Source organism: Callorhinus ursinus, unplaced genomic scaffold (genome assembly GCF_003265705.2).
Source record: "Callorhinus ursinus isolate GAN/ISIS: 27379988/994484 unplaced genomic scaffold, GSC_fseal_2.0 scaffold75, whole genome shotgun sequence".
NCBI lineage: Eukaryota > Metazoa > Chordata > Mammalia > Carnivora > Otariidae > Callorhinus > Callorhinus ursinus.
This window is the reverse complement of record NW_027397137.1, coordinates 1,174,710-1,202,648: the sequence shown is the minus strand read 5'-3', so window position 1 is coordinate 1,202,648 and position 27,939 is coordinate 1,174,710. Positions and strand designations below refer to the sequence as shown.

Here is a 27,939-nt window from a genome sequence, read left to right as displayed (position 1 = left end):
TATACCACATCTTCTTTATCCATTCATCTGTCGATGGACATCTTGCCTCTTTCCATAGTTTGGCTACTGTGGACATTGCTTCTGTAAACATCGGGGTGCACGTAGCCTTTCGGATCCCTACATTTGTATCTTTGGGGTAAATATCCAGTAGTGCAATTGCTGGGTCGTAGAAACGTCATAAACTCTTATTAATTCGAATAGATTTTTTTGGAGTGTCTTGAGATTTCTAGGTGTACAATTACATCACATACAAATAATTTTTAAATTTCACATGTATTACATATACATGATACATTTTACTTTCCTACATGACTATAACAACTACAGCTTCTAAAACAAAGTTTAATAATATCGTGATTACAGGCTTGCCTATCTTGCCTCTAATTGTAATAGAAATGATTCAACATGTCATGATTCATTGCGACACAGCTGCCTTTTGATAATTGGTTTTTATCATATGTAATTAGTTTCCTATTTATATTTTAATCCATTTTAAATTTAACTAGGAATGTCTGAAGAACTGTATCAAATATCTCCTTGGTATTTATGGAAGCAATCATATGGGTTTACTCCATTAATCAGTTCATGTAACTAATTATGTTAATAGAATAAACTCTGCTTTGTATTATACAGTTTGCTAACATTTTATTTAGACTTTTCCCCTCTGTACTTATAATAGGAATTGATCTAAGTAAAACTGAAAGTATTCTAAGTAATATATCAACTGGTCAGGGGTTTCATCTATTTCATTTCTCTGTTAAGATTATATATAATCAAATTACATATATATGTATTCAAATTTATTCAAATCATACATATATGTACATATGCATGTCCATATGCACAAAGACACATACTTTCTCCCTCATTTGTGTTTAATTGATTTTGGCTTTTTTTTAATTGGTTCACACTGCCTACATTTTTATTTTGTTTTCCTGTTGTTAATTTTTTAAACTGAATATTTATTTTAGGGGCACCAGGAAACCAAATGCTCTGCACAATCCCCCCCCCCGTTTTTTTAAAAATAGGTTCCATGCCCAGCATGCAGCCCATTACAGGACTAGAACTCCTGACCCTGAGATCATAACCTGAGCTGAAACCAAGAATCCCAGACATTTAACCGACTGAGCCATCCAGGTGCCCCTATAATATCAGTTTTATTTTCTTCTGGATATGAGGTTATTTGAAATGGTATATATTTATTTCTCAAGTTTCTATGATATTTTTCTTTCAGATTGTAATTCTGTATTTGGGATAAGAATATAGTCTGTAAAATCATCCCCTTTTGAAATTTATGAAGGTTTTCTTTGTGACCAAGTATATGATAGCTGTGGAAATTGTTTTAATAAGTTCAAGGGAAGAATATATTTTATCAGTATCTATCTAATACATTGTTAGTCTTGTGTGTATGCATATGTATATCCTATACACATCTATTAAGTTTCTAATTATATTTGTGTGTGCTTAAAATAGTACCTGGTAATAAGTATAATGTATCTATTAAAAGATGTGTTTTTCACAAGTTTTCATTGTATTTCTAGGAGTTTTTGATTTATATATTTGATTGCTATGTAGCATGATCCATAAAGATTCATGACTACTGTATTTTCTTCATAGATTTTTATCATTTTTCATTATACCTTTTCACTTAGTTAACGCTTTTGGTCTTGAATTCCTCTTTATCTGATATCATTAATGCCACTCCAGCTTTTTTGTTGTTTGTATATGCCTGCTGTATACTCATCCCTTTATTTCAATTTTTCTTTAAATGATTGTTTTATTATGCTCTCATAAATAACATATGGCTCATCTTTGTTAAAATCCAATTTTACTGTCAACTCCAATTCCATTATAGCCAAGGAATCTCCTTTTGAACCCAACCTTCCAACAGATAATGACCACAAATTCTGAATTCAAAAAAAGAAACAAACAGGGGCACCTGACTGGCTCAGTCAGTACAGCATGTAACTCTTGATCTAGGGTTGTGAGTTTAAGCCCCATGTTGGATGTGGAACATACTTTGAAAAACAAACAAACAATTAAGAAAGCCAAAGAAAAGAAAAACTACAAGGAAAATGAGCCAAAGCAAAAAGATTCAAGAGGAACTTCACATTTGACAGACGATAAGTTATTTGCACATCCATGTTCATTGCAGCATTATTCACAATAGCCAAGAAGCAGAAACAATCCAAATGTCCATGAATGAATGAATGAACAAAATGCTGTATATACATACAATGGAATATTATTCAGCCTTAAAAAGAAAAATTATCCTGTCTCATACCACAACACAGATGAACCTTGATTGCATTATGCTAACTAAATGAAATAAGCCACTCACAAAAAGACAAATGTTGTTTGATTCTACTTATATGAGATATCTAAAATAATCAAATTTATAGAAACAGAAAGTAAAATGTTGGTTACCAGGGACTGGGGAAAGGAGAAAATTGGGAGTTGGGGGAGTACAGAGTTTTAGTTTTGCAAAGTGAAAAAGTTCTAGAGATCTTTTGCACAACAATATGAATATACTTAACATTACTGAATTATACACTTAGAAATGGCTAAGATGGTTTTAAAAAAAGAAAGATGACAATGGCACTGAGTGAGTTACCGTTTTGGGGGCTTAAGTCTGAGAATAAGCAAATCTTATGGGGGGAGATAAAACCACAGCAGAAAACTCAGGTGTTTTTGCCTGAAGAATCAGGAAACAGAACTTGGGGCAACCATAGCTACCAGGAAATGGGGACACAATCCTGGACAGGAGAGAGGGAGCCCCAAATTCTGCTTATGAATTCTGCCAAAATCTCCAGCTAAGCCCCCAACCACCCATGCATGGGACTGGTTCAGCTAAAGAACAATTAACTCAGCTGAGATTTGAGCTGCTCACTAGCTGCTACATAAAGTTTACAGTTTGAGTCCCACAAAGTAAATGTCTATGAATCAAAAAATAGTCAATATTTTTCAGAGGAATGTAACAAAATATAGTCTGCACAACCCAACATTCACTACATCTAAGACACAGCCCAAAATACTTGACATATAAAGAACAAGGAAAATATGACCCATCCTCAAGAGAAAAAACAATAAATGGAAACAATCTCTGAAAGGACCCAGATGTTGGAATTAGCAGACAAGGATTTCAAGGCAATCATTATACTCATGCTCAAAGAAGTAAAGGAAAATATGCTTGCAATGATGAAACAATTGGAAATTGTTCATCAGTAGAGAAATAAAAACTATAAAAATTGAACACATAGAACATTCTAGAACTGAAAAAAATTATCTGAAGTAAAAAACTCACTAGACAGGATGCAGAATGCAGAATGAAGATGACAGAGGAAAAAATACATGAACATAAAGATAGCTCAATAGAAATCATCTAGGGGCGCCTGGGTGATGAGTCAGTTGAGCCACTGAGTTGGCTGAGTGTGACTCTTGGTTTTAGCTTAGCTCATGATCTCAGGGTCATGAGATCAAGCCCTGCGTTGGGCTCCATGCTGAGTGTGGAGCCTGCTTAAGATTCTCTCTCTCTCCTCCCTTTGCCCCTCCCTGCTTGCACTCTCTAATAAATAAAGAAATAATTCATAATAGAAATCATCTAATTTGAAGATCAGACAGAAACAAGATTTTTTCTTAAGTGAAAAAAGCCTCAGGGAAGTATGAAATAATAACAAAAGGTTTGACAGATATGTAATTGGAATTCCAGAAGGAGAAATGAGAGTAAATGGAGCAGAAATTATATTTGAAAATATAATGGCTGAACTTTTCCTAAATTTGGTGAAAGACATATTTTTACAGATTCTAGAATCTCAGCAAACCCCAATAAAGATAAATACAAAGAAAACCATGCTTAGGCACAGCACAATCAAATGGCTGAACACCAAAGCCAAAGAGAACGTCTTCAAAGTGGCCAGAGAAAAATTACATATTGCATACAGGGAACAAGGATTCAAAGAATCCTCATGTCTCATCAGAAGTATAGAGACCACAGACAGAATCAAAAAAACACATTTAAAGTGCTGAAAGAATAACCATCAACTAAGAATTCTATGCTCAACAAAAACATTCCTGAATGAAAGCCAAGACAGCTTCAGATAAACAAACACTAAGAGAACTTGCTGCCAGCAAACATGCAGTACAGAACAATGTGCAAAGCTAAAGTAAGTTCTGGGCCAAAGAGAAATGGCACTAGATGGAAACTTGATTCTTCAGAAAGACTAAAAAGGATCAGAATTTTTTTTAAATATCTGGGTAAACAGAAAAGATTCTTTTTCCTCTTTCTTTCTTTAAAATACATAAGACTGGAACACCTGGGGGGCTCAGTCGGTTAAGCGTCTGCCTTTAGTTCAGGTCATGATCCCAGGGGCCTGGGATGGAGGCCCATGTCAGGCTCCCTGCTCGGCTGGGAGTCTGCTTCTCCCTCTGCCCCTCCCCCCACTCATTATCTCTCTTGCTCTCTCTCTCTCAAATAAAATCTTTAAAAAAATATTCAGTGCAATCCTAACTCTAAACTGTGAAACACTAAGACCGTACACTACAATCACTAGAGCAACCCACTATAAAATAGTTCAAAGAGGTGAGGCTAAAAATCCAATAGATAAATTGAGAGGGAATCCTAAAATACACTCAACCTAAACGAAAACAACATAGCATCGAACAAAGGAATAAAAGGGTATAAAGAGAAAAATAATAAAATAATCATAATAATAAATCTAAACAAAATCAATTCAATGATTACTTAAAAGTTAATGTACGAAATGGTACAATTGACCACAGAGATTGTCAGACTGAAGGAAAATGCACAGGAGCCAATTCTACGTTGTCTGCAAAGACACAGCATAAAAATAAAAGCACAGGTAGGTTGAAAGTGAACAGACAGTAAAAGATATACCACGCAAATGGTAAGTGGAAGTCTGGAGTAGGTTTGTTAACATCATGATGGAAAGAGAGAAAGAGTATTAGCAGAGACTAAAGAGGTGACACCAGGGGACGCCTGGGTGGATTAGTTGGTTAAGTGTCAGACTCCTGATTTCAGCCCAGGTCATGATCTCAGGGTGGTGAGATTGAGCCCTGCATCAGGCTCTGTGCTGGGTATGGAGCCTGCTTCAGATTCTCTCTCTTCCTCTCCCTCTGCCCTTCCCCCACCTCCACTCATGCTCACCCTCTCTCTCTAAAAAAAAAAAAAAAGAGAGAGAGAGAGAGAGAGAGACATCTGGTAATGATAAAAATGTCAATCCATTAGCAAGTCCTAAAACTCATCAGTACGAATGTGTCCAACCATAGAGTTTTAAACTATACAAAGCATAAACTGGCAGGATTAGAGGGAGGAAGAGACAACTCACAATCCTAGTTGGAGATCTGAACACCCCTCTCTCATCAGCTGAGGAACAGCTATGCCAGAATCCAAACTGTCCTTTGTCTTCTGTTTTCCTTCTTTTTGTGGGGCTGGGTGGGTGGCCAGGAATTTTCAGCCTTTTCAAATTTATTAGAACAACTGATGTAGTTAGTTCAATTCCTTCTGCCATATTAATTCATTATTCATTATTCATCTGTCTTCTCCCACGCTATTCCTTTCCTTATTTTGCGGGCTCACGTGTCTCCACTCTGTCTTCTTCAGCTCTGCTCTCTACCTTGTTCATCTAAATGTTCTGAAATGGTTTATTTCACTGCTGCTTAGTTTCCTACTCATAAAATGTACAGTTCTCTATTAATATATCACAATTATATAATACGTAAGATCCCCATCAAAATGGCTTACCTGCCTTCCTCCAATTAAAATGAGACCTTCAGAACACCTGAATTTCCTTTTCTCCATATTCCCCATCCATATGGATAGTTTCACCTAAGTCCTTTTTCACATATGCCCTTCCACAACTCCTGGATTTTTCCAATATAGTTTAAAATTCTTGATGTCACTGTTATTACAGTCTTTTCCTTTACAGAAGTGGCTGTCAACCCTAGCGGCACATTAAATTCATCTGGAAGCTCCCCTCCCACAGATTTTGGCTTAACTGATCTTGGAGGCAGCCCTGGCATCCTACAGCATTAACAGCTCCCCGGGGGCTCCTGACCTGCAGCCCGGGCTGGGGCTGACCGCCAGTGTCCACCCTTCTCCCCGACCCTCTGAGGGGGAGCCGCTCGGGGCCCACCTGCCTCCCTCCCCCCCGCCCCCCAGCTCACACCCCGCCCCGCCCAGAGACAGGCAGCTCTGCTGACCGATGACCACTGCCCGCTGCGGGGCTGAGGGCAGGATGCAGGTGGGGGAGAGCGCTCCACCCTCCAGGCTGCTCCACAGCATCCCAGCCCCCACCCCGGGCCCTCCTGTGGCTGGAACACACCTCCTGGGGGCGGGGAGAATGCTGGGAGCCACTCCCACCTGGGCAGGGCCTGGGCCTTAGTTTCGCCCTTCAATTCAGCGCTTTTGCCTCCCATCTTCCGAGCGTTCTTCCCTAGTTTCTGGCCCTCAGACAGCTCCGCCGGGTCCTCCTGCACGGTCGTGAGACAAGAGGCCGCAGCATCTTCAAGCGGAAGGCCCTCCCCTATCTCTGTACTTATTCCTTCTCGTCCTTCAGGCCTTCTGTTCTTTCTGGAACTCCTGTTATTCACATGTCAGGTCTCCTGTGTCCAAACTCCAGACTTCGGGCTTTCACGCAGGGTTTCTACTTCGCTGTGTTTGAGTTCGCGTTTGATGTGTTTGCTCCTGTTGAGCTTCTGGAACCATGATCGGGCCTCACCCGTGTCCCCTGTCTGTTGTTCATCTTGCAGTTTCAAATGAGCAGATCCCAGAATAGGTGCTCGTGCTCCAGACTCAGCCCTCTTACGGCGCCCCTAGAATGTTTCTCCAGGTCTCCTCCGGCTTCCTCCTTCACGCCCCTTCCGTGGAAGGCACTGGGGTCAACTGCTCAGTTGGTCTTCCTCCCACAGGTTACTGGGAAATGGTGCACTTACTAGATATTTTTGCCATTACTCAAAATTGCTTTCAACAGGCGCTCACTAATCACACCAGGAAATGAGTATCAAAACTTTTCACCATGCATTAATTGGGGCCCAAAATTCCATGATGCAGTTAGATCATCTGTGCGCCCGTCATCAGACTTGGATGTGTCCAAAGAGCAAATCCACCTTCCAACAGAGGATGAAGCACGACTCCCCCAGGGGTCTGGGAACTTTAGAACTTCCTGGGATGGCTTCGGTGAGAAGGACAATGCTCCCTGGGATGTAGAGATTCTGACACCCAGTAGTCACCCCCACAGCGTTCTGCGAACGTAATGCTCTAACGTGGGCATGACTGTCCTCAACTCTATCAGCCAGAGGAAATCTAATTACATATATGAGTAGATGTTTGCCATTGATATCTTAATAATATTCCCATGACCAAAATAATGTATAAAAGATATTGATCCTGAGCACTTAGGTGGCTCAGTCGGTTAAGTCTCTGACTCTCGGTTTGGCTCAGGTCATGATCTCATGGGTCATGGGATCCAGCCCCAAGAAGGGCTCCTTGGGCTCCGTGCATCAGCAGGGAGTCTACGGGAGATTTTCTCTCTTTCTCTCTCTCCTTCTCCTGCCTCTCTCTCTTTCAAATGAATAAATAAAATCTTAAAAAAGACATTGATCCTCGTGCTTCCTCGCCTCACATTTGACAACCACAGTATAGGTTATCAATCATAACTTCAGTAATTTGCTTTAAATGTTAACTTGATCATATCTTTACTTTTTTCATCTCAATCTAGCGTGTTCTAGAATGGTAGTTTTCACCTAGGGATTCCCATCACCTACTCATATAGTTGTATTAATATATAGGTGTTTAGGACCTAGTCCAGACCTACTGACTCTCCTTACTTGCCATTCTTGATATATTCCTACCATATATGGTGAGAATGTGCTTGGCATTCATGGTATCTTTCCTGGGACATATGCTTGGTGTATTCATGGTATAGTATGTTTCTGGATAATTATGTTATATCAAGAGTTTTCCTCTATTCATCCATTTTTTTACAAATAAGATATAATGTTTGCTATCTTTGAAAACAGGCTTAGTGATTATAGATATTTTGTCTAAAACTTTTTGGACTGACTTTTTTATTTTGTTTCGCATGTCACAGAAACAACCACATTTTCATATCAGGTGCATTATTCTTGTTATAATCCACATAAAGTCTTTCACCTTTGAAAATTATCAGTTAAAAAATTAGCCACAGTTATTTTAAGTCTTTTGTCATTGACAGATATTTTTCTCAGCTTGTTTTATTCTGCTGCTCCCTGAAAGCTTTCGCAGTCCACTACAAGCCGGACTGCTTCACCTTCCACATAGGATGACCCAGAGCCCCTGAGAAAAGGATTATATGCCAGGTACTTTGGAGTATAGGCCTCTGATGGCAACACTTAAAGATCATTGAGACCATACCAGTGGACTGAGTCAGGATTTCCAGAACTCTAGCTGGGAAGCAGATGGGTTCATGAGACTACCAACCCCAGATCCAGCAGAATGAGAATTAATTACATAGAACTCAATGAATCGGGGAAGGATGAGTATAGTTTTTGTTTCGAATACTGTTGATATTATTTTAATGTCCTACTCTCTGGATATACAAGGAAGCCCTCTGTCTTTCCTCTTAAGCTTTTTATAAATCACAACAATGTACCAGACACTATTTTTGTACATTGAAATGACACATTTGTAAGTGATATTCTCTCTGCCTGACCCCTTCAGAACTGGAAAATTCTTAAGTCTTTCTGTGTTTCAAGGCAATATAGTTATTTGTCTAGGTTCCATAAGAATAGGTATTCCTTGTTGCCAGGACGTAAGTGGAAACTGGGTATGCAACCAAAGCCTTGCCTGGAATGTGCTATTAACAAGGATGCTCATTTAATCAGATATGACCAGATGGTTTTAAAGAACTAAAGTTGCTTTTACGGAGCCAGTGCTTACTAGCAGAGCCCTTTGGAGAAAACTGGCCTCATACTTGGCCCCCTACAGCCTGCCTTAGACAAGAACAATATTCCAAAAGCAAAAATGCTGCGTATGATACTTAATATCATTTGATAAGCATACATTTTCTATGTAATTGTCAAGACTGTCTATTTTTAGGGTGAGATTAATTTCTTTGCTGATACTTATCCACAATGTTGTTTACTACAAAATGACACTGTGACAAATAATATCATTTCCATAAATCATCAAGTGTCTGTCTTCCCAAAGGACACTTGAAGGAACTTTCCCCACGTGTGCATGCATAAACACCTATAAATCCAAGCAATGCTGACAATACCAGAGGTTCTAGAACAGTCTGTGCTGCTAATTAGCAGAGTATCTGCAGAAATCATGTAAATCCTGTGACTTCAAGCCCCTCCTCTGGGAAGAGAAGAATCTGGACTGGACAGTCTCTTAGCTCTCTCTAGGCTGGATCTTATAATTCCATGGCCAGCGTTTTCTTCCACTAATTAAAGAGAATTTCATGCAATATGACAGGACTTAGGCACAGATCAGGACAGAATATAAAAACTGAAATTAGATATTTTTTAAATGGGACAAGATAAAACTTAGCAGAGGCTGAAACAAATTTATATATATTAGTATGGATATGTCTCAAAGCATAGTGCTGTTTTTTGAAGAGCCAGCTATAGAACATTCTTAAAAATGTGATACCAATCAGGCATTAAAAGTACAAAACAACATACATATTGCTTGTGGAGATAAATATACAGTTTATATATATAGTTTTATACCGAGTTTTTTTTTAATTCATGATGTTGAGTAAGGAAAGGGTTAAGGTCTAGGCAGGGAGAAGTAGAGGGCCCCTGGCTGGGCTCTGAGACTATTCCTGGCAGGCAGAAGCTAAACCAGAGTGAACAAGAGATAAGGGAAGAGACGGAACGCTTGGCCCCAGAAGTGAGGGAATATTTTTCTTTGGCGGCTACACTGTAATCATAGAAAATGACCAGACCTCAAAGAAGTAAGTCATTAAGGATGTTATCAAAAGTCCTTGTTCAAACCAAGATGGCATGAGAATCTCAAGGCTACAAGCTGCCTGGTCAAGTTTTCAACGAAAAACTGCCACTAAAAGCCCTCAGTGGAAACCCATTTGGGACCCCTCTCACTTTAAAGAGCTTTTTCTTTCTCTAAAGGTGAGACAAGAACCTCGCAATCCTGCAACAATGTTGATGGTCCTCAGGGAGGGAAGAAAGCAAAGTGACCTTACAGTTGCTCTGTAATGTTTGAATTTTTTAACTAAAGCAAATACGGCATCACATTCATTTTAGAAAGGCACATACATGAATATTTAAATGAGTCCCTAGTTTAGTGGTTGCTAAACAGAAGTGTGCATCAGAATCAACCAAAGAACTTTTAAAAATGAAGATCCTCGGGCCTCTCCCCAGTAATTCAGGTCTGAAGTAGAACTCAGACATCTGAATTTTTAAAACTATACAAATGATTCTACTGCACAGCAGCCCTATAATACAAAATAGTACCATTTAAAATAAAATTAAGCAAAAGATACACAAATGGTCATAACAGCATTACTCATAATAGCCCAAAAATGAAAACACCTCAAGTATTCATCGACTGGTAGGTGGATAAATAAAATGTGGTCTATCCATACAATAGACTATTATTCTGCATAAAAAGGAAAGAAGTCCTGATCATACTAGAAAATGAATGAACCTTGACAACATTATGCTAAGTTAAAGAAGCCAGGCAGAAAGAACAAAATGTTGCGTGATTCCATTTATAGAAAATGCCGCGAAGAGGAAAGTCTATATAAAAGAAAGTATACCAGTAGTTCCTTAGGGTTGGGAGAATGGTTAGATTGGGGGGTGGGGTGTAATAGCTAAGGGGTGCTGGATTTTTGGGGGGTGACTGGTGAAAATGTTTTGGAAGTAGGTCATGGTGATGGTTGCACAAATCTGTGACTATACTAAAAAGCCGTTAATTGCATACTTCTGGTGGGTGAGTTTTGTGATGTCTGAATTACATCTCAGTATTGTGTTTTTAAGAAGACAACCACAAATTAAACATTTCATTTCATTACGTAACTGAGAAATAAATTAGATAGAATTAACTGACATATGGAAAGGACTTAATAGAATACAGAATGATACTTTTTTTAAAAAAACTTTTATTTATTTATTTGAGAGAGAGAGAGCATGAGTGGAGAGAGGAGCAGAGGGAGCCTGATGCGGGGCTCAACCGGGACTCTGGGGTCATGACCTGAGCCCAAGGCAGACATTTAACCAACTGAGCTACCCAGGTGCCCATGATACTTACTTTTTGAGAATGTTGGGGTCATTGAAAATGCCAGGTAGTTTCTAGTTATTATGGGAAAATGAATGCAGATATTTGCCTTGGCTTCTTCCCAGGACTCCACTACATGACAGTAAAGACTATTTTAAAGGATAAACTTAAAAGGACAAAAAAAAAAAAAAAAAAAAAAAACAGGCGAGAGTTTACTGCAAAAAAAGAACCGAAGGGCATGATTTTGCAGATTCCTAGAGCCCAGCAAGCACACAGCACAAGTAACAAGGAAAAGACCTCATCTTCAAAACCGAAAAGGGGACCCTAAAATCTCCTAGAAATGAGAAAAACAGAAGCAGCCACAAATAAATGATCAAGACACAGATGGGCATCAGGCTCCCCAACAGCAACTCGCCAAATCCAGCCAGAACACGGAGCAGCGCCTTCACACTCCCCAGATGGACTCGTGCCATTTGTGGGAATTCTGTGCTGGAGCAGACCAGAAAGGACAGGTGAAGCATGCAGGTTCAAGGCAGGGCCTCCTGCATGTTGTGATAATCCTTGTGGCGCCATCAGACCTTTATGATATGACACACATAGTAATTTGATCAAAGTTAATTTTTTAATATTCAAGAAACAGTCTTTTCAAAGAGAAATGAAAATACACATTGGGTCACAAAGACACACTTCAAATGGAAATTCACCTCTCCACACTTCCTCTTCATAGCACCATCAAAGCAGAAACTAAATTTTTAAAATAGAATCTGATGCTCCTAAGAGCAAGGAGGTTAAACACGCTCATCAGTCTTTGCATGAAGTTGGTACACCAGGGTGCACGGGATAAATGTTTCTAGCCCACCAGAGAGAGGTTTGGAAGCACATTTCAAGACACTCATGCACCTTTGTCTCACTAAAAGCACTACCAGGAATGTATCCTCAGGAAATACTCCAAAAGAAAGACAACGTGTTTCATCTCAAGAACCACTGTGAAGTTATTTATGATTTAAAAAAACTGTGGGACACCTGGGTGGCTCAGTCATTAAGCGTCTGCCTTCGGCTCAGGTCGGGATCGAGCCCCACATCGGGCTCCCTGCTCAGCGGGAAGCCTGATTTTCCCTCTCCCACCCCCCTGTGTTCCCTCTCTCGCTGTGTCTCTGTCAAATAAATAAATACAATCTTTAAAAACAAATAAATAAAAATAAAAATAAACTGTGAGCAACAAATGTTCAAAAACATAAGGACAGTAAAGAAAATTACGGCACACCAGCTTGATAGAATATTACATGAACTAGTGAAATGACCATTATGAGGCTGTCACAGCAGAAACAAGTGTATGGTACAATAAGTAAAGATTTAAAATAAGGGAGGGCGCCTGGGTGGCTCAGTTGGTTAAGCGACTGCCTTCGGCTCAGGTCATGATCCTGGAGTCCTGGGATCGAGTCCCGCATCAGGCTCCCAGCTCGGCAGGGAGTCTGCTTCTCCCTCTGACCCTCGCCCCTCTCATGTGCTCACTCTCTCTCTCTCATTCTCTCTCTCAAATAAATGAATAAAATCTTTAAAAAAAAAAAAGATTTAAAATAAGGGAATAAGAAAAAATAAAAATAAATAAAGGAATAAAGTAAGCCAATTGTGATACATCCATTTAATAGAGTACTACACAAAGTTTGAAATGATCATTATGAACAACAGCACAAAATTACAAGCAAAGAAATGAAGAGAATGTGATACCCAGCATCTGCTGTGAGTAGGGAGAGGGCGAGCTGCTCTCCCACCCCCTGCCCCTCTGTTCACTGCGACTCCGGGGCAGAAGGGGGCTCTGTCTAAGAATTTGACCTATAAAAGATGAAAGGAAAACTCTCCTTCCTAAGCTTTGCCAGACTACTATTGACCTGGGATAGAAAAGTCGAAAGAAAAGAAGAAAAGAAAGAGGAGAGGAGAGGAGAGGAGAGGAGAGGAGAGGAGAGGAGAGGAGAGGAAGGAAGGAAGGAAGGAAGGAAGGAAGGAAGGAAGGAAGAAACAGGGAGAGAGAAAGGGAGGGGGGGGAAGGAGAGTGGGAAAGGGAAGGAAAGAAAAGAAAAAAGAAAAGATCTTTGCTGTTTACAAAACCCCTACTGGGTCTTCAATTGTAAAATCTAGACTCTCCTTCCACCACCCACTGGTCTGGGGTCTTGAAAGTGGGGACCAAGAAGTAGCAGGAGTCTGTCCAGCAGGTGGTGGGAGCGAGAAAGCAGGACACCTGGCACAAGCAGAGTGGAGCGCCTCAACCACGACCCGTGACCCATGACCCATGACCCATGACCCACGACCCATGACCCACGACCCAGGGTTCCAGCAGTAGGAATGAGCAGGCACTCTAAAATGATCTGATGTTGGGGCGCCTGGGTAGCTCAGTCAGTTAAGCATCCAACTCAATTCAATTCAGGTCACCATCTCAAGTCATGATCTCGGATCATGATCTCAGGGTCATGAGATCGAGCCCCACTTTGGGCTCTGCACTGGGCATGGAACCTGCTAAAGATTCTCTCTCCCTCTCCCTCTGTCCCTGCTCCTGCTCTCTCCCTCTCTCTCTCTCTCTCTAAAATAAAATAAAATAAATCAGATGCTGCCATACTCTCTTGTCCGTGGGAAATGCCCCAGAGATAACTGACCATGTGTAATCCCTCCTTCTCACCACCAGTTAGTTCTCCTTTGACCGCCCCCCCCCACCTGGCTTCTGTCTTCACCCCTCCTCAGAAACTACTTCTGTCATGGCCACCAAGGACCTCTGTGTTGTCTAGGCCAATGGTCACTTTTTTGTCCTCACCAGACTCAATCTCTCAGAAGCATTGGACCCTCTTCTGTGAAAAATGCTCCTCCTTGGTGGTCTTAACGCCACACACTCCTGGTCTCCTCCTGCCTCAAAGATTCTCATTACAGGGGGATGTCACCTGAAGAGGTGGCCTCTGCTTATCCTCTACCCAGCTTTAAGCTTGGAGCACCTTCAAGCCTGGTCTCCTTGCTGTCAGCCCTCTCTCGCTACTTTAGCTCCACCCACATGCTAGCGGATTCCACACGTGCATCTTCAACCAGACCTCAGGGAGACACACATCAATCTGCAACTGCCCACCTCACTTCTTCTCTTGGATGTCTCACTCAAACTTAACATCCCCCTGTAAATACCGTCCTCCACCAAAGTGAATGTCTACACCCAACAACCAGAAGCAATCATTCATTCCATCCCGACCCCACATTCAATCTATCAGCAAGTCTTACCAATTCTTCCTCCAAAATAGGCCCTAAAATCATCCACTTCTGTGTAGTTCTATCCCACCAGCTTAGTCCAAGCTGCCATGACATCTCATCTGTATTACTATGATAGTTTGCACCCTTTTAGTCCCTTCATATCCCATAATGTAACCAAATGAGTTTTCAAGAAGGAAATAAGATTAATTCTCTGCTTAAACTCCTTACAATGTCTCCACTGCACGTAAGACAGAATCCAGAGCATCACTATGGCCCATGGGACGCCCACCTGCAGTTCCCACCTCCTGTGGCACCCCCACCCCTCATTCCAGCAATGTGGGCCTCATGACAGTTCTTAGAACTTTCCATGCTCTTTCCTGCCCCAGGGACTTTGCACTTGCTCTTCCCTTTGCCTGAAACAGTCTTCCCTCCACCTTTCCCTCCCATCTTCAAGACACAAGTGACCTGAGTGTCCCTACCAAGAAATGTACCTTAACACCAAGGCACCATGTCTTAAATGTAATACATATACTAACATGACCCAGTTAACAAACACCTATACCAAATAAAACTCTCATACCAAACTCCTATATCAAATAAAAAAGAATGAACTGCATGTAATAGCCTGTTTTAAACTGTTAAAAGGATGTATGAAATGCATTGCATTTAAGTTGACCAAAGCCAGAAAGGTGTTTCACTAAAAGGGAAGATTTTCTTCCTCATATAAAACCTCATTAGCCAGTTGTGAAATCTGCATGTTACTTTTGGAGAAGGAATTGGCGCTAGGCCTTCGCGTGTTAACCTAATGGCGTTACCTGGAGAAGCTGACTTATGAAAGACAGCACAGCCACATACCGCTGAGACAAACCCACCTCTACAGGGCAGGATTTTGAGTTATTTTTCCTACAATGAGAATTAATTTGGACTCAGTCATCACAAATCTCTTTTGAAATGAAGCTGAGTACAAACAAATTTATTAAGGAATAAATGAATTAAACAAATGTATACTCGTATCTGTGGAGAGTCATGGGTGAGATTCTTGGGAGAAGTAAGGATGCAGCGGCTGGTGCATGGACTGAGTCTGGTGATCTCCATTAGACAAATTCAGGATATTGGCCTAATTCTGTATTTAATTGACATAATTATATGTAATCAAAGATGGAACAACACAGAAGAAAAACCGCTGTTGAGATTTATCTTGTTCCTGTGTCTGGATCTTACCCTCCCCCTCTCTAAAAAAGCAAAGTCAACTCATTTTAAATAGAAAGAATTAATATCTGTGATATAGTATTATAAAATTAACTAAAATAAGCTACATGAGAAGTCAATTCATTACAAAATAATTTCATAAACACAACCTGGGAACTCAAATTTTTATATATTTATTTAGTGTATTTGAGATTATTGAAGGCAATGTTTCTTAATTTCAGTATTGTAAGACTTACTACAAAAAGGTGTAAACATAGCAAAAAAATGAAAAGCATAGTTTTACAACATGCTCTAGTAAAAGCTTTGCATTATCTCTATGTGTAAGACTTCATCAGAATAAGGAATATATTTAAACTCTGTTAATTTAAAGATCATCATTTATTAAACAGTCTTGGATGCTGAGTTCTAGCTTCATTTATTATGACTTGTATGGAGTCCCCATGGGGTGTTCAAGCTTACCTTTGAGCCTGGAGGGGGAGCTAAACCCAGAAACGAATAAATAATATTCTCTTCTTTTGCAGAGAAGAAAGAGTCAAAATCCTGAAGCAAAGAAAAAGAATGTTTAAACCCCACTGCACACTTGTGAGCCAGAATATTTACCCAAGTTGATCTTTTTTATTAGTCATTAAGTTAGAGGCTAACACAAAAGGTTATCCCAGTTTGTTTTGTCAAAGATGACTAACCCCAAAAGTTAAGAAATCTCTAACCATGAACTTTACATTTGTTTTTATCATTTCACTGGGCATAATACAGAACAGTGAGAACTTACACACACACACACACACACACACACACACACACACACACCTGTTCATGATCAGGAATTGCTGACAAGACTCAGATATACAGAGTGAAAGGATTCTCCAGAAGTGTCATGTCTTTAGCTGGCTTCCTTATCATTTGGCCCTATGGATTTGGACCCTGGGCAGCTGAGACTAAGACAACACAGGATTTCTCTAATAGCTTCTATGGGACAAGACCCATCTCAGACCTTCTGATACAGGCAGCCACAGGATTATGGAGGGCTTACAGTGGCACCTGTTTCGGTAAAGTGGGAAAAACTACTGAATGAGGTGAAACCTAGTAGCTGATTGAAATCTGGAGCTCAGTGAAGCCCCCCCTCCCTCGCTCCCCCAGGCCCACCCAGGGGTCCAGCCCTAAACCCAGTCTTCAGTAGCGTGGTTGTCAATAGCTCAGAAGAGTTTAATTTCACATAATTAAAATCTAGGAGATATTCTCCAGACTACTTCATGACTGCCAAACTCTGTCATCCGGGCAGCAATCAATTTCTTGACACACTGAGGGTGGTATGTCTGGCTGGCCGGCTTGAAGAGACAGCACTCAAACCAGCTTAGTCATGTTACCACCCACCCTACTTGTATGTGTTAAGAAGCTTAAAAACAAATACAGGCCACTGACATTGGGAAGAAAATGTTATGTGTTCTTTGTGTCATTCTTACCCAAAGCTTTATTACTTTCCTATCTGTTGCCTAGACTCACTCAGCGGTTAATTGTATTCTTTTACTCTGCATACATTTTTGTAAGTTGACTCAAATCTTAGTTGAAGGAAATTGAGCATCAAGAGTAAGTGATCCTTTGGTATCAATTCCTGGAGCATGCACTCGCAAGATGTTAAAGATTACGTGATAGAGGGGTGCCTGGGTGGCTCAGTCAGTTGACCATCAGATTCTTGATCTCAGCTCAGGTCATGGGATTGAGCCCATTAGGCTCCACACTCAGTGGGGAGTCTGCTTGAGATTCTCTCCTTCTCTCTCTGCTGCTCCCCCACCCATGTACTCTCTCTCTAAAATAAATAAATAATCTTTTAAAAAAGATTATATGATAGAATGCATTAGTAGTAGAGAGTAGGTGAAATATAATAAATTTATTCTATTTTTCAAAAATTCCATAAAGATCTGTAACTTCTCTAGTTGGCCAACTCTAGAAGCTTTCAAATCAAGAATGGTTTTCTTTTTTTTTTTTAAGATTTTATTTATTTATTTCAGAGAGAGACAGCATGAGTGGGCGTGAGGGGCAGAGGCAGAGGGAGAAGCAGACTTCCTCAGGGAGTCTGACGTGGGGCTCAACCCCAGGTCCCTAGGATCATGACTTGAGCCAAAGGCAGACGCCCAACAGACTGAGCCACTCAGGTGCCCCAAGAAAGGTTTTCTTATCATTGAGTGAACTGTCTGTTGCTTCAACTTAGGTCCAAATAGCTTTTTTTGTTCTTTTTTTTTTTTTTTTTTAGGTCCAAATAGCTTTTCTAACTTCCGAGGACTGAACAAAAATTTGCCATTATTTTTGACTTGATGCTAACAAATAGACACAGAAAATAATGAGTATGAAATGGTTTTTCAACTTCCAATTAAGGTAGTATAGTAGATTAGAGGCCCTGAAACAATATCTCAAAAAAGCAATTTTTTTAAGAAATTAAAAAATTTTAAATTAAAATTTAAGAAAAGAAGTACAGATCCTTTGTTAAGCTGATACAAAAGGAAATATCATTGCCAGGTGAGACCAGGGATTCTAAGAATAAGTACACACCAAGGCAGAGTTTCTGACAAAACGAGTAGATCTTTATGCCCACTTTGATGCCACAGAGAGTAAAGGCAGGAGTGGGTAAAGCCTAGAGCCTACTCACGGTGGGGAGTTTTATAAAAGGAGGGCAGCAAGGGAGGGAGTGAAGGAAGCAGAGAGAGGGGGCAAGGAAAAAGACAGTTTCCCCACGAAAGAATGACAATTGGACTGACAACTGGCTTCTTAACAGCAACACAGAAGTCAGAAGAAAGTGAAATCATAATTTCAATGTCTTTAGAAAAAAAAAAAACAGAATTTTAGACCCAGCAAAACTATTTTTTTCAGTGAAACTATTTTTAGGCATGAGAGTAAAATAGACATTTTTAAACAAAAATTTGGAGAATTTACCACCAATAGACACTCACTTAAAGAAACTTTTATAGGCTATATTAGACCAAAGGAAAGTGATTCCAGATGTATTATCTATGATGCAAGAAGAAATCATGAGCAAAGATATTAATAAATATGTGCATAAATCTAAACCTCAACAAGTACTGACTACAAAAACAATTAGAAACATCTAATTTGTGGGGTGGAATGAAGGCCAACCATCTAAAGTACTAAAAAAAACAAAACACATGTAAATAGGGAAACAGTGATTAAGGTGTTAAGGCTCTTTTAATGTTTGGTGCATACACACTTGTACATTTTGTTATTCCTCTTTAAGCTCTGTATTTTTATCACATGACACATTTCATAATAAGTTTTTTTTTAATTTTTTATTGTTATGTTAATCACCATATATTACATCATTAGTTTTTGATTCATAATAAGTTTTTAATGACGTGAAATAGCTTGTCCAGTAACACCTATGCACCGAGAGTGCCCTGCCCCCGTCCTAACTGGGCTTCGATCCTGCCTCCCTTGCAGCCCTGAGGATGCTTGCCTTGCTGAATGGCCAAGGTCCCCTTTGGTTGTGTTTAGGCCCAGGCAGGCACCCAGCCCTTACCTGGGCTAAGACGCACAGACTCCAACTTGGCATTGACAGACATGTCTGTACTTTCAGTTAGTATTCCTCTGCCAGGCGGGTAACCTGGCCTCCACTGTGCCTGGCTTTCCATCGGGTGTCTCCTTTCTCTAGCTAACAGTTTCCTGCCATGTCCTCGGGATAACATCTTCATCCGTTCTGCGTAGATAGAACAGCAGGAGATTGCACTGGCAGGGACAGGATGGTGCTCAGAACTACCGTGAACATCCAGTCTCCTTACTGCCGTGATGCGAGAAATCCATTGCTCGTCCGTGAGGTTCCCGCTACCTGCCACCATCATCAGGCATGGCATCTGGGTGACCATTCCAGATGAGGCCAATGATTCAATATAAATAATAATTATTCTTACAGTAGGCATTTCAACCTCATGGAAAGACACACTGACTGGCCATCCAGATTCATGCCATTTTTAAACCTGACATAGTCTTGGGAACCTTTGAGTCTCCTTTTAAAATCTGAACCTACAATACAAATAATCATTTTTAGCTACTTTCTGGAAACAAAGCCCTCTGCCTCATTAATGCACTTTTGTTAAGAGCGTCCACAGACTGCAGAAAGGCAAATTTAGCAATTTGCTCATAAGATAAACTACACTAATACCTCTCTGAAGGCAGAAATGAAAAGAATTAATATTAACAGTTAAAGATAAAATAATTTATAGGCTCAGGGCACCTGGGTGGCTCGGCTCAGTCATTTAAGCGTCCAACTTTTGATTTTGGCTCAGGTCGTGATCTCAGGGTCCTGTGATGGAGCCCTGTATCAGGCTCTGAGCTCAGCAGGGAGTCAGCTTGAGATTCTCTCTCTCCCTCTCCCTCTACCTCTCCCCTTGCTGGTACACACACACACTCTCTCTCTCTAAAATAAAAAAATAAAATTAAAATAATAGTAATAATAATAATTTGTAGGCTCATCTCATTAGATCCATACTTATAATAGGAAAATATCACAATATTTCTATTTATATTCTATAGAATATCACAAATATTCTATTACAAAATAATATATACTGAAATATTACAAATATATATCCAAATATTACAAAATAATCCTCTTAAAAAGGAGAAGTCTTTTTCTTAGGAAAGGGGAAAACTTTTTTTCTTCCACAACTAAAATGAAAAAAATCACTAGATCACAGCAAAATGGGATAAGAAATGCCTTCAAGGTTTCTTTTCATAGCAAAAAATAATTGCAGACCTTTTACCCTTAGAGTTAACATAGGTTAAAAGCTACATACGTCAATATTTTCTCTACTATAACTAACTTAATTTAAAAGGACAGTTAAAATAAGCAAAAGTAAGAGATTTAAAATACTACTTTCACTGGAAAAGTACTAGAAGAAAAAATGAAATTATTTTTTGATAACTTCAGAGTGCAGAAAGTTTTCATAAGTAAGACTCAGGATCAGGAACCATAAAGAAAAAAGATTAATGAATTTGTTTTCATAAAAAAATGTTTTAATTTCTGCATTCCAAAAAATAAAAATAAAAAAAAATTTTTTTTAAATTTTAAAAAGCCAAAAGACACTAGCCTTTGGAGATGTATCTTGAAAGAAGTTGCTGTGGCCGATGTCAAAGAGGTTACTGGCTGTGTTCTCCTCTAAGGATTTTGATGGATTCCTGTCTCACATTGAGGTCTTTCATCCATTTTGAGTTTATCTTTGTGTATGGTGTTAGAGAATGGTCGAGTTTCATTCTTCTGCATGTGGCTGTCCAATTTTCCCAGCACCATTTATTGAAGAGACTGTCTTTCTCCATTGCATATTTTTTCCTGCTTTGTCAAAGATTATTTGACCAGAGAGTTGAGGGTCCATATCTGGGCTCTCTATTCTGTTCCATTGGTCTACATGCTGTTTTTGTGCCACTACCATGCTATCTTGGTGATCACTGTTTTGTAATATAGCTTGAAATCTGGCACCATGATGCCCCCAGCTTTGTTTTTCTTTTTCAACATTTCCTTGGCAATTCAGGGTCTTTTCTGATTCCATACAAATTTTAGGATTGTTTGTTCCGGCACTTTGAAAAATGTCATTGGTTTTTTGATCGGGATGGCATTGAAGGTATAGATTGTTCTGGGTAGCACAGACATTTTAACAATGTTTATTCTTCTGATCCATAAGCATGGAATATTTTTCCATCTTTTTGTGTCTTCTTCAATTTATTTCATGAGTGTTCTGCAGTTCCTAGAGTATAGATCCTTTACCTCTTTGGTTAGGTTTATTCCGAGGTACCTCATGGTTTTGGGTGCTATTGTAAATGGAATTGTTTCTCTAATTTCTCTTTCTACAGTTGCATTGTTAGTGTATAAGAAAGCAACTGATTTCTGTGCATTGATTTTGTATCCTGCCACGTTACTGAACTGCTGTATGAGTTCTAGTAATTTGGGGGTGGAGTCTTTTGGATTTTCCACATAAAGTATCATGTCATCTGCAAAGAGAGAGAGTTTGACTTCTTCTTTGTCAATTTGAATACCTTTTATTTCTTTTTGTTGTCTGATTGCTGTTGCTAGGACTTCTAGTACTATGTTGAACAGTAGTGGCCAGAGTGGGCATCCCTGTCGTCTTCCTGATCTTCAGGGAAAGACTCTCAGCTTTTCCCCATTGAGGATGATAGTCACTGTGGGTTTTTCATAGATGGATTGTATGAACTTGAGGAATGTTCCCTCTATCCCTATACTCTGAAGAGTTTTAATCAGGAAAAGATGCTGTGAGACAGGAATCCATCAAAATCCTAGAGAAGAACATATCCAGTAACCTCTTTGACATCGGCCACAGCAACTTCTTTCAAAATATATCTCCAAAGGCTAGTGAAACAAAAGCAAAAATGAACTTTTGGGACTTCATCAAGATAAAAAGCTGCACAGCAAAGGAAACAGTCAACAAAACAAAGAGGCAACCCACAGAATGGGAGAAGATATTTGCAAATGACACTACAGATAAAGGGCTGGTGTCCAGGATCTATAAAGAACTTCTCAAACTCAACACCCAAAAAACAAATGATCAAGTCAAAAAAATGGGCAGAAGACATGAACAGACACTTGTCCAAAGAAGACATACAGATGGCTAACAGACACATGAAAAAATGTTCATCACCATTAGCCATCAGGGAAATTCAAATCAAAACCACATTGAGATATCACCTTATACCAGTTAGAATGGCAAAAATGGACAAGGCAAGAAACAACAAACATTGGAGAGGTTGTGGAGAAAGGGGAACCCTCTTATACTGTTGGTGGGAATGCAAGTTGGTACAGCCACCTTGGAAAACAGTGTGGAGGTGCCTCAAAAATTTAAAAATAGAGCTACCCTATGACCCAGCAATTGCACTACTGGGTATTTACCCCAAAGACACAGATGTAGTGAAAAGAAGGGCCATATGCACCCCAATGTTCATAGCAGCAATGTCCACAATAGCCAAATTGTGGAAAGAGCTGAGATGCCCTTCAACAGATGAATGGATAAAGAAGATGCGGTCCAATAGATACAATGGACTATGACTCAGCCATCAGAAAGGATGAACACCCAGCTTTTACATCAACATGGATGGGACTGGAGGAGATGATGCTAAGTGAACTAAGTCAAGCAGAGAAAGTCAATTATCATATGGCTTCACTTATTTGTGGAACATAAGGAATAACATGGAGGACATTAGGAGAAGGAAGGGAAAAATGAAGGGCGGGAATCGGAGGGGGAGACGAACCAGGAGAGACTATGGACTCTGAGAAACAAACCGAGGGTGTTAGAGGGGAGGAAGTAGGGGGATGGGTTAGCCCGATGATGGGTATTAAGGAGGGCACGTACTGCATGGAGCCCTGGGGGTTATACGAAAACAATGAATCGTGGATCACCACATCAAAAATTAATGATGTAATGTATGGTGATTAACATAATAAAATAAAATTTTTTTAAAAAAGCCAAAAGACAAAAAGTGTGGGGAAAAAAATTGCAACATCTATGGTCGTAAAAAGGATACCTTCCTTCACAAATGAAGACTCTTACAAACTAATAAATACTACCTGCAACCCAACAGAAAAATAGCAAGTCGTAGGGGGAAAAAAGATAGCTTATAAACATAGGAGGGGCGCCTGGGTAGCTCAGCAGGTTAAGTGTCTGCCTTCAGTTCAGGTCATCATCTCAGGGTCCTGGGATCGAGCCCCACATCGGGCTCCCTGCTTGGGAGGGGGCTTGCTTCTGCCACTCCCACTGCTTGTGCTCTCCTGCTCTCTGTCAAATAAATAAATAAAATCTTTAAAAAGGAAAAAATTTTTTAAAAAAATAGGAAAAGACGTTCAGCCTCACTCACATAGACAGAAATTCAAGTCAAAGCAGTAAGAATATATTTTTCATCTAATAGACTCGCAAAGTTCCAAAAGTTTGCAAAAAGAATATTGTCAAAGTCACAGGGAACTAGCCACTCTCAGCGGGGCTGGTGGAAACGTAAGCTGGCACAAGTACATTACAATACCTTCTGAAATGCAAAATGCATACATGCTTTAACTCAGCACATCTTCCAGGATTTCATCCTCCCTACATATATTCACACTGAATACAAGGATCTTTGTATATAAAGAGATTTCCTGCAGCATTGTTTGTATCCTGAATGTTTCCTGAATGTTCCCCAGTAGAGGACTGTTTCGATAATTATGTCACATACAAAGGAACGTTTTGCGACTGTTACATGAAGGAGTATGGGCGGCTATGCAATGATCTCTGAGATCTGGTTATTAATGGACAAAAACCAAACATGTATAGCACACTCCCATTTTTAAGTAATATACAATATATATCTATATAATGTCTACGGTATTATAGATATTATAGGTATTTATAAGATATGTATAATGTATGTTATAAATATACATAGAAAATTTCTGGAAGGTCAAACAAGAAACTGCCAACATTGGTCAGTCAAAGTAGGAACGACTACATCATTTGCGGGGTCCCCATGCAAAAATAAAACATGGGGTCCCTGTTTCAAAAACTGTTGTGGATTTCAAGACAGTAGGGCATGGAACCAAGCAGAGAGCTCTCTTGAGCACGGGGTCTGGGTGACTTCCCAGATCACAGGTCCATGAAGCCAGTCCCCTCGGGGGAAGGAACTAGAGTCACGGGGGTCTGACATGGGAGAGAGACTAATTTTTACTGGAGATAATTTTTGAACCATTTTAATTTTTCAGCGTGCACATGTATTAATTTTTCAATTATAAAAAATTATTAAAAAATCAAAATTGCCCACCACCACTATTCCCTTCTTCATCCAACAAGAGCCTCAATTCTTAGAAATAAGGGTCATGGTGGAGGGAGGTCAAGATGTGGGGAGGGGAAGGGAGGGGTAGAAGGTGGAGGGGAGGACCCTTCCTCCCACAGGAAATCCCCTCTGCACCCTGGGAAACCCCAGCTTAAATCCAAAGGAGCCTTGGGCTGGATCACACATTCTCTTGAATAAGTGCTTGCCACATTCAGACTGTTTGAAAACACTCCCCCCACCCACAGGACTGGGCTAAGCCTCTGAAGAATGCCAACACGGTCATGTAAATCTATATAACCCTGCGCTGGGTTGAAGAGGGTTCCCCACAAATCCAAGTCCACCCAGAACAGAAAGCAACCTTATTTGGAAACAGGATTATTTACAGATGTAATTATTTACAATGAGGCCATATTGGAGTGGGTGAGCCCTGTTCTTTTTCTTTTTTTTTAAGATTTTATTTATTTTGGGGCATCTGGGTGTCTCAGTCGCGTGAGCGTCTGCCTTTGGCTTGGGTCATGATCCGGGGTCCTGGGATGGAGCCCCACATCAGGCTCCCTGCTCATTGGGGAGGCTGTTTCTCCCTTTCCCTCTACCTCTCCCCCTGTTCATGCTCTCTCTCAAATAAATAAATAAAATATTTTTTATTTATTTATTTGAGAGTGAGAGAGAGAGAGCACAAGTACGGGGAGGGGCGGAGGGAGAGGGAGAAGCAGACTCCCCAGTGAGCAGCTAAGCAGGGAGCCCAATGTGGGACTCGATCCCAGGAACCCGAGATCATGACCCGAGCCAAAGGCAGATGCTTAACCGGCACCCCTGAGCCCTATTTCAATGACTGCTGTCCTTATAAAAAGGCCCAGTGAGCAGCTAAGCAGGGAGCCCAATGTGGGACTTGATCCCAGGTACCCGAGATCATGACCCGAGCCAAAGGCAGATGCTTAACCGGCACCCCTGAGCCCTATTTCAATGACTGCTGTCCTTATAAAAAGGCCAAGTGAGGACAGAGAGAGAGAGAGAGAAGGAGAACACAAGGAGAGATGGAGGGAGGGATGGGAGAGATATATCTGCAAGCCAGGGAGCACCAAAGGTTGTTGGCAACCACTAGAAGCTAGGAAAAAGGCATGGAACAGATTTTCCCTCGAAGCCTCCAGAAGAAACCAACCTGACAGACACCTTGCTGTTGGACTTCTGGCCTTCAGAACTGTGCAAGAGTACATTTCTGTTATTTTAAGACACTGAATTAGTCAACTTGGGTCACATAACAAAATGCCACACTAGGGGGGCAGGGCGCTTAAACAACAGCTCTGGAGGCTGGAGGTCTGAGACCAGGGTGCCAGTATAGTTGGGTTCTGGTGAGGACAGATGCCTTCTGGCTGTGTGCTCACATGGTGAAGTAAGAGGGATGCTCTCTCTTCCTCTAAGGGCACTAATCCCATCAGGAAGGCCCCACCAGCATGACCTCATCTAAGCTGATCACTTCCCAAAGGCCCCATCTCCAAATACCATCACCATGGAGGTTAGGGCTTCAACATATGAATTTGGGGGGGGAGGGGACACAAACATACAGCCCATAACAGCCACCATGTTTGTGTGCTTTGTTACACCAGTCCTACGAAACAAAGACAAACCTCCAATAACCAAACACTTGGTGCTTCAAATCAGAGGCAGGCCCAAAAGCTTTTCTGTAAGTGGGCAGATAGTAAATACTTTTGGCTTTGCAGGTCATATGGTCCCTGCTGCCACAACTCAGCCCTACCATTGTGCAAAATCAGCCATAGGTGATAGGTGAATCAATTAGTGTGGATGTGTTCCAGTAAAATTTTATTTACTAAAACAGGTAGCTACGGGCATCAGCCTTCAGGCTTTAATTGGACCATACCTGGTTTAGATGAGAAACATAATAATACAAAGAACCAACAGTTGAGTGCAAGAAGAGAAGAGGTGAGTTAAGATTCCCATAGCTGGCTCCAGCCTTTGGAAGCAACACAACACTGATCACTTCCCTCTGCCTTCCAGAGCCCTGGCTGCATCTGAAAGATGACCTGGAAGGCTTAGATTACCCCTAAGAGAACCTCCAGCTCTCATGCTCTGAAGTGCTTTGAGTTTTTAAATGTTTCTTTTCAACAATTTCATTTACTAAGCAGAACTGTAAAGAACTGGAGGCAAAGGTGATTTTCTGGTGAAATGGACTATTAAGTATATAAAATAAAATTGCTGCTGTAATCAAAATGGTCCAGAACAGTTTTTAAGCTATCTAGATACATTTCCACACATTTTTCTTGTATCTGTATTAAGATTTGACTTCTGCAAATCATTCTTTATGAAAGTGAAAGCCGACCCTCTTTCTACCTGGATTCATGGATGTGTACATCGTAAGGCTGATCAGAATTCCTTTCCAACTAAATGCATGCTTGTGTTTGCACAAGTGACCTCTACTCTTCAAAATAAAATAAGGGGCCTAAAATAATCCCAAGAACTTCCAAATCACCATTTGATTGTTTCTATCCTTTTGTGAATCTAATGTATTGATGACTTACAATGGGTCTACCATCCAGGTATTAGTAGAAATAGATCATGTCCTGAAAACTATCAACAAGTTCAAATGCTGCCTCCAAATTTGCCATTTTTTTTAAAGATTTATTTATTTTATTTTGAAAGAAAGAGAGAGAAGGAGAGTGGAGGGGGAGAGGGAGAGACAGAATCTCAAGCAGACTCCCCACTGAGCATGGAGCTGGACTCATGGCTCAATCCCATGACCCTGAGATCATGACCTGAGCCAAAATCAAAAGTTGGATGCTCAATAGACCGAGCCACCCAGGTGCCCCCAAAGTAATCTGTTTTAAACAATTTCCGATAAACATACATGCAGAGGACTTTTCCAAGAACACAAATACTTACCCCACAATACTGCTCTTCGTTGAAGATCTGGGGGGGCAAAGGGATTCCGTTTTGAGGTTTTTTCTCTCCAGGAACATTCTCCCTCATCCACTTCCTATTGTCTTCATCTCCAGCAATGTCTAATTCCTTAAAGTCGATCTTATTAGCTTCCAAAAAGCCCACTACTTCTTGCTGCTTCTTCCTAATCTGATCAAGAGCAGAGAAAGACTACTATTAGACTAGGTTTATTTTTTTTATGTTTTGCTTATATTTACATAAATGAAATCCTTTCTCCAACTATACTATACAAAACAAATAATCTTGCTATTATTTTAACAAGGAAAACGATAAAGTCACACCTCTTCATTATAAAGGATCAACAGAATCATTGTTTAAATTCTAAAATTTTAATTTCACCAATGTTTCAATCATGGCATAATCAACCTAATAAGAATAGAAATGCCCTGATCATAGATTTTACTTGAGGTCTTTGATATGCTTTTAAATTCTCTGCTAAGCAATGTCCACAATAGCCAAACTGTGGAAAGAGCCAAGATGTCCATCGACAGATGAATGGATAAAGAAGA

At 40.2% G+C, this 27,939-nt stretch overlaps 1 protein-coding gene across 2 annotated transcripts in view; it reads right to left on the bottom strand.

The window, feature by feature from the left end:
• Window positions 1-27,939, bottom strand: part of SH3BGR (SH3 domain binding glutamate rich protein) — a 56,087-nt gene that overhangs the window by 21,140 nt on the left and 7,008 nt on the right. The window contains exons 2-3 of one of the 2 annotated variants that reach the window (XM_025863424.2): window positions 27,374-27,559; window positions 16,130-16,210 (exon numbers count right to left, since the gene is read on the bottom strand). In XM_025863424.2, coding sequence (XP_025719209.2) covers window positions 16,130-16,210; window positions 27,374-27,559 — 267 coding nt within the window. The remainder of the gene's footprint in view (window positions 1-16,129; window positions 16,211-27,373; window positions 27,560-27,939) is intronic. The other variant, XM_073887100.1, reaches the window with a different exon arrangement.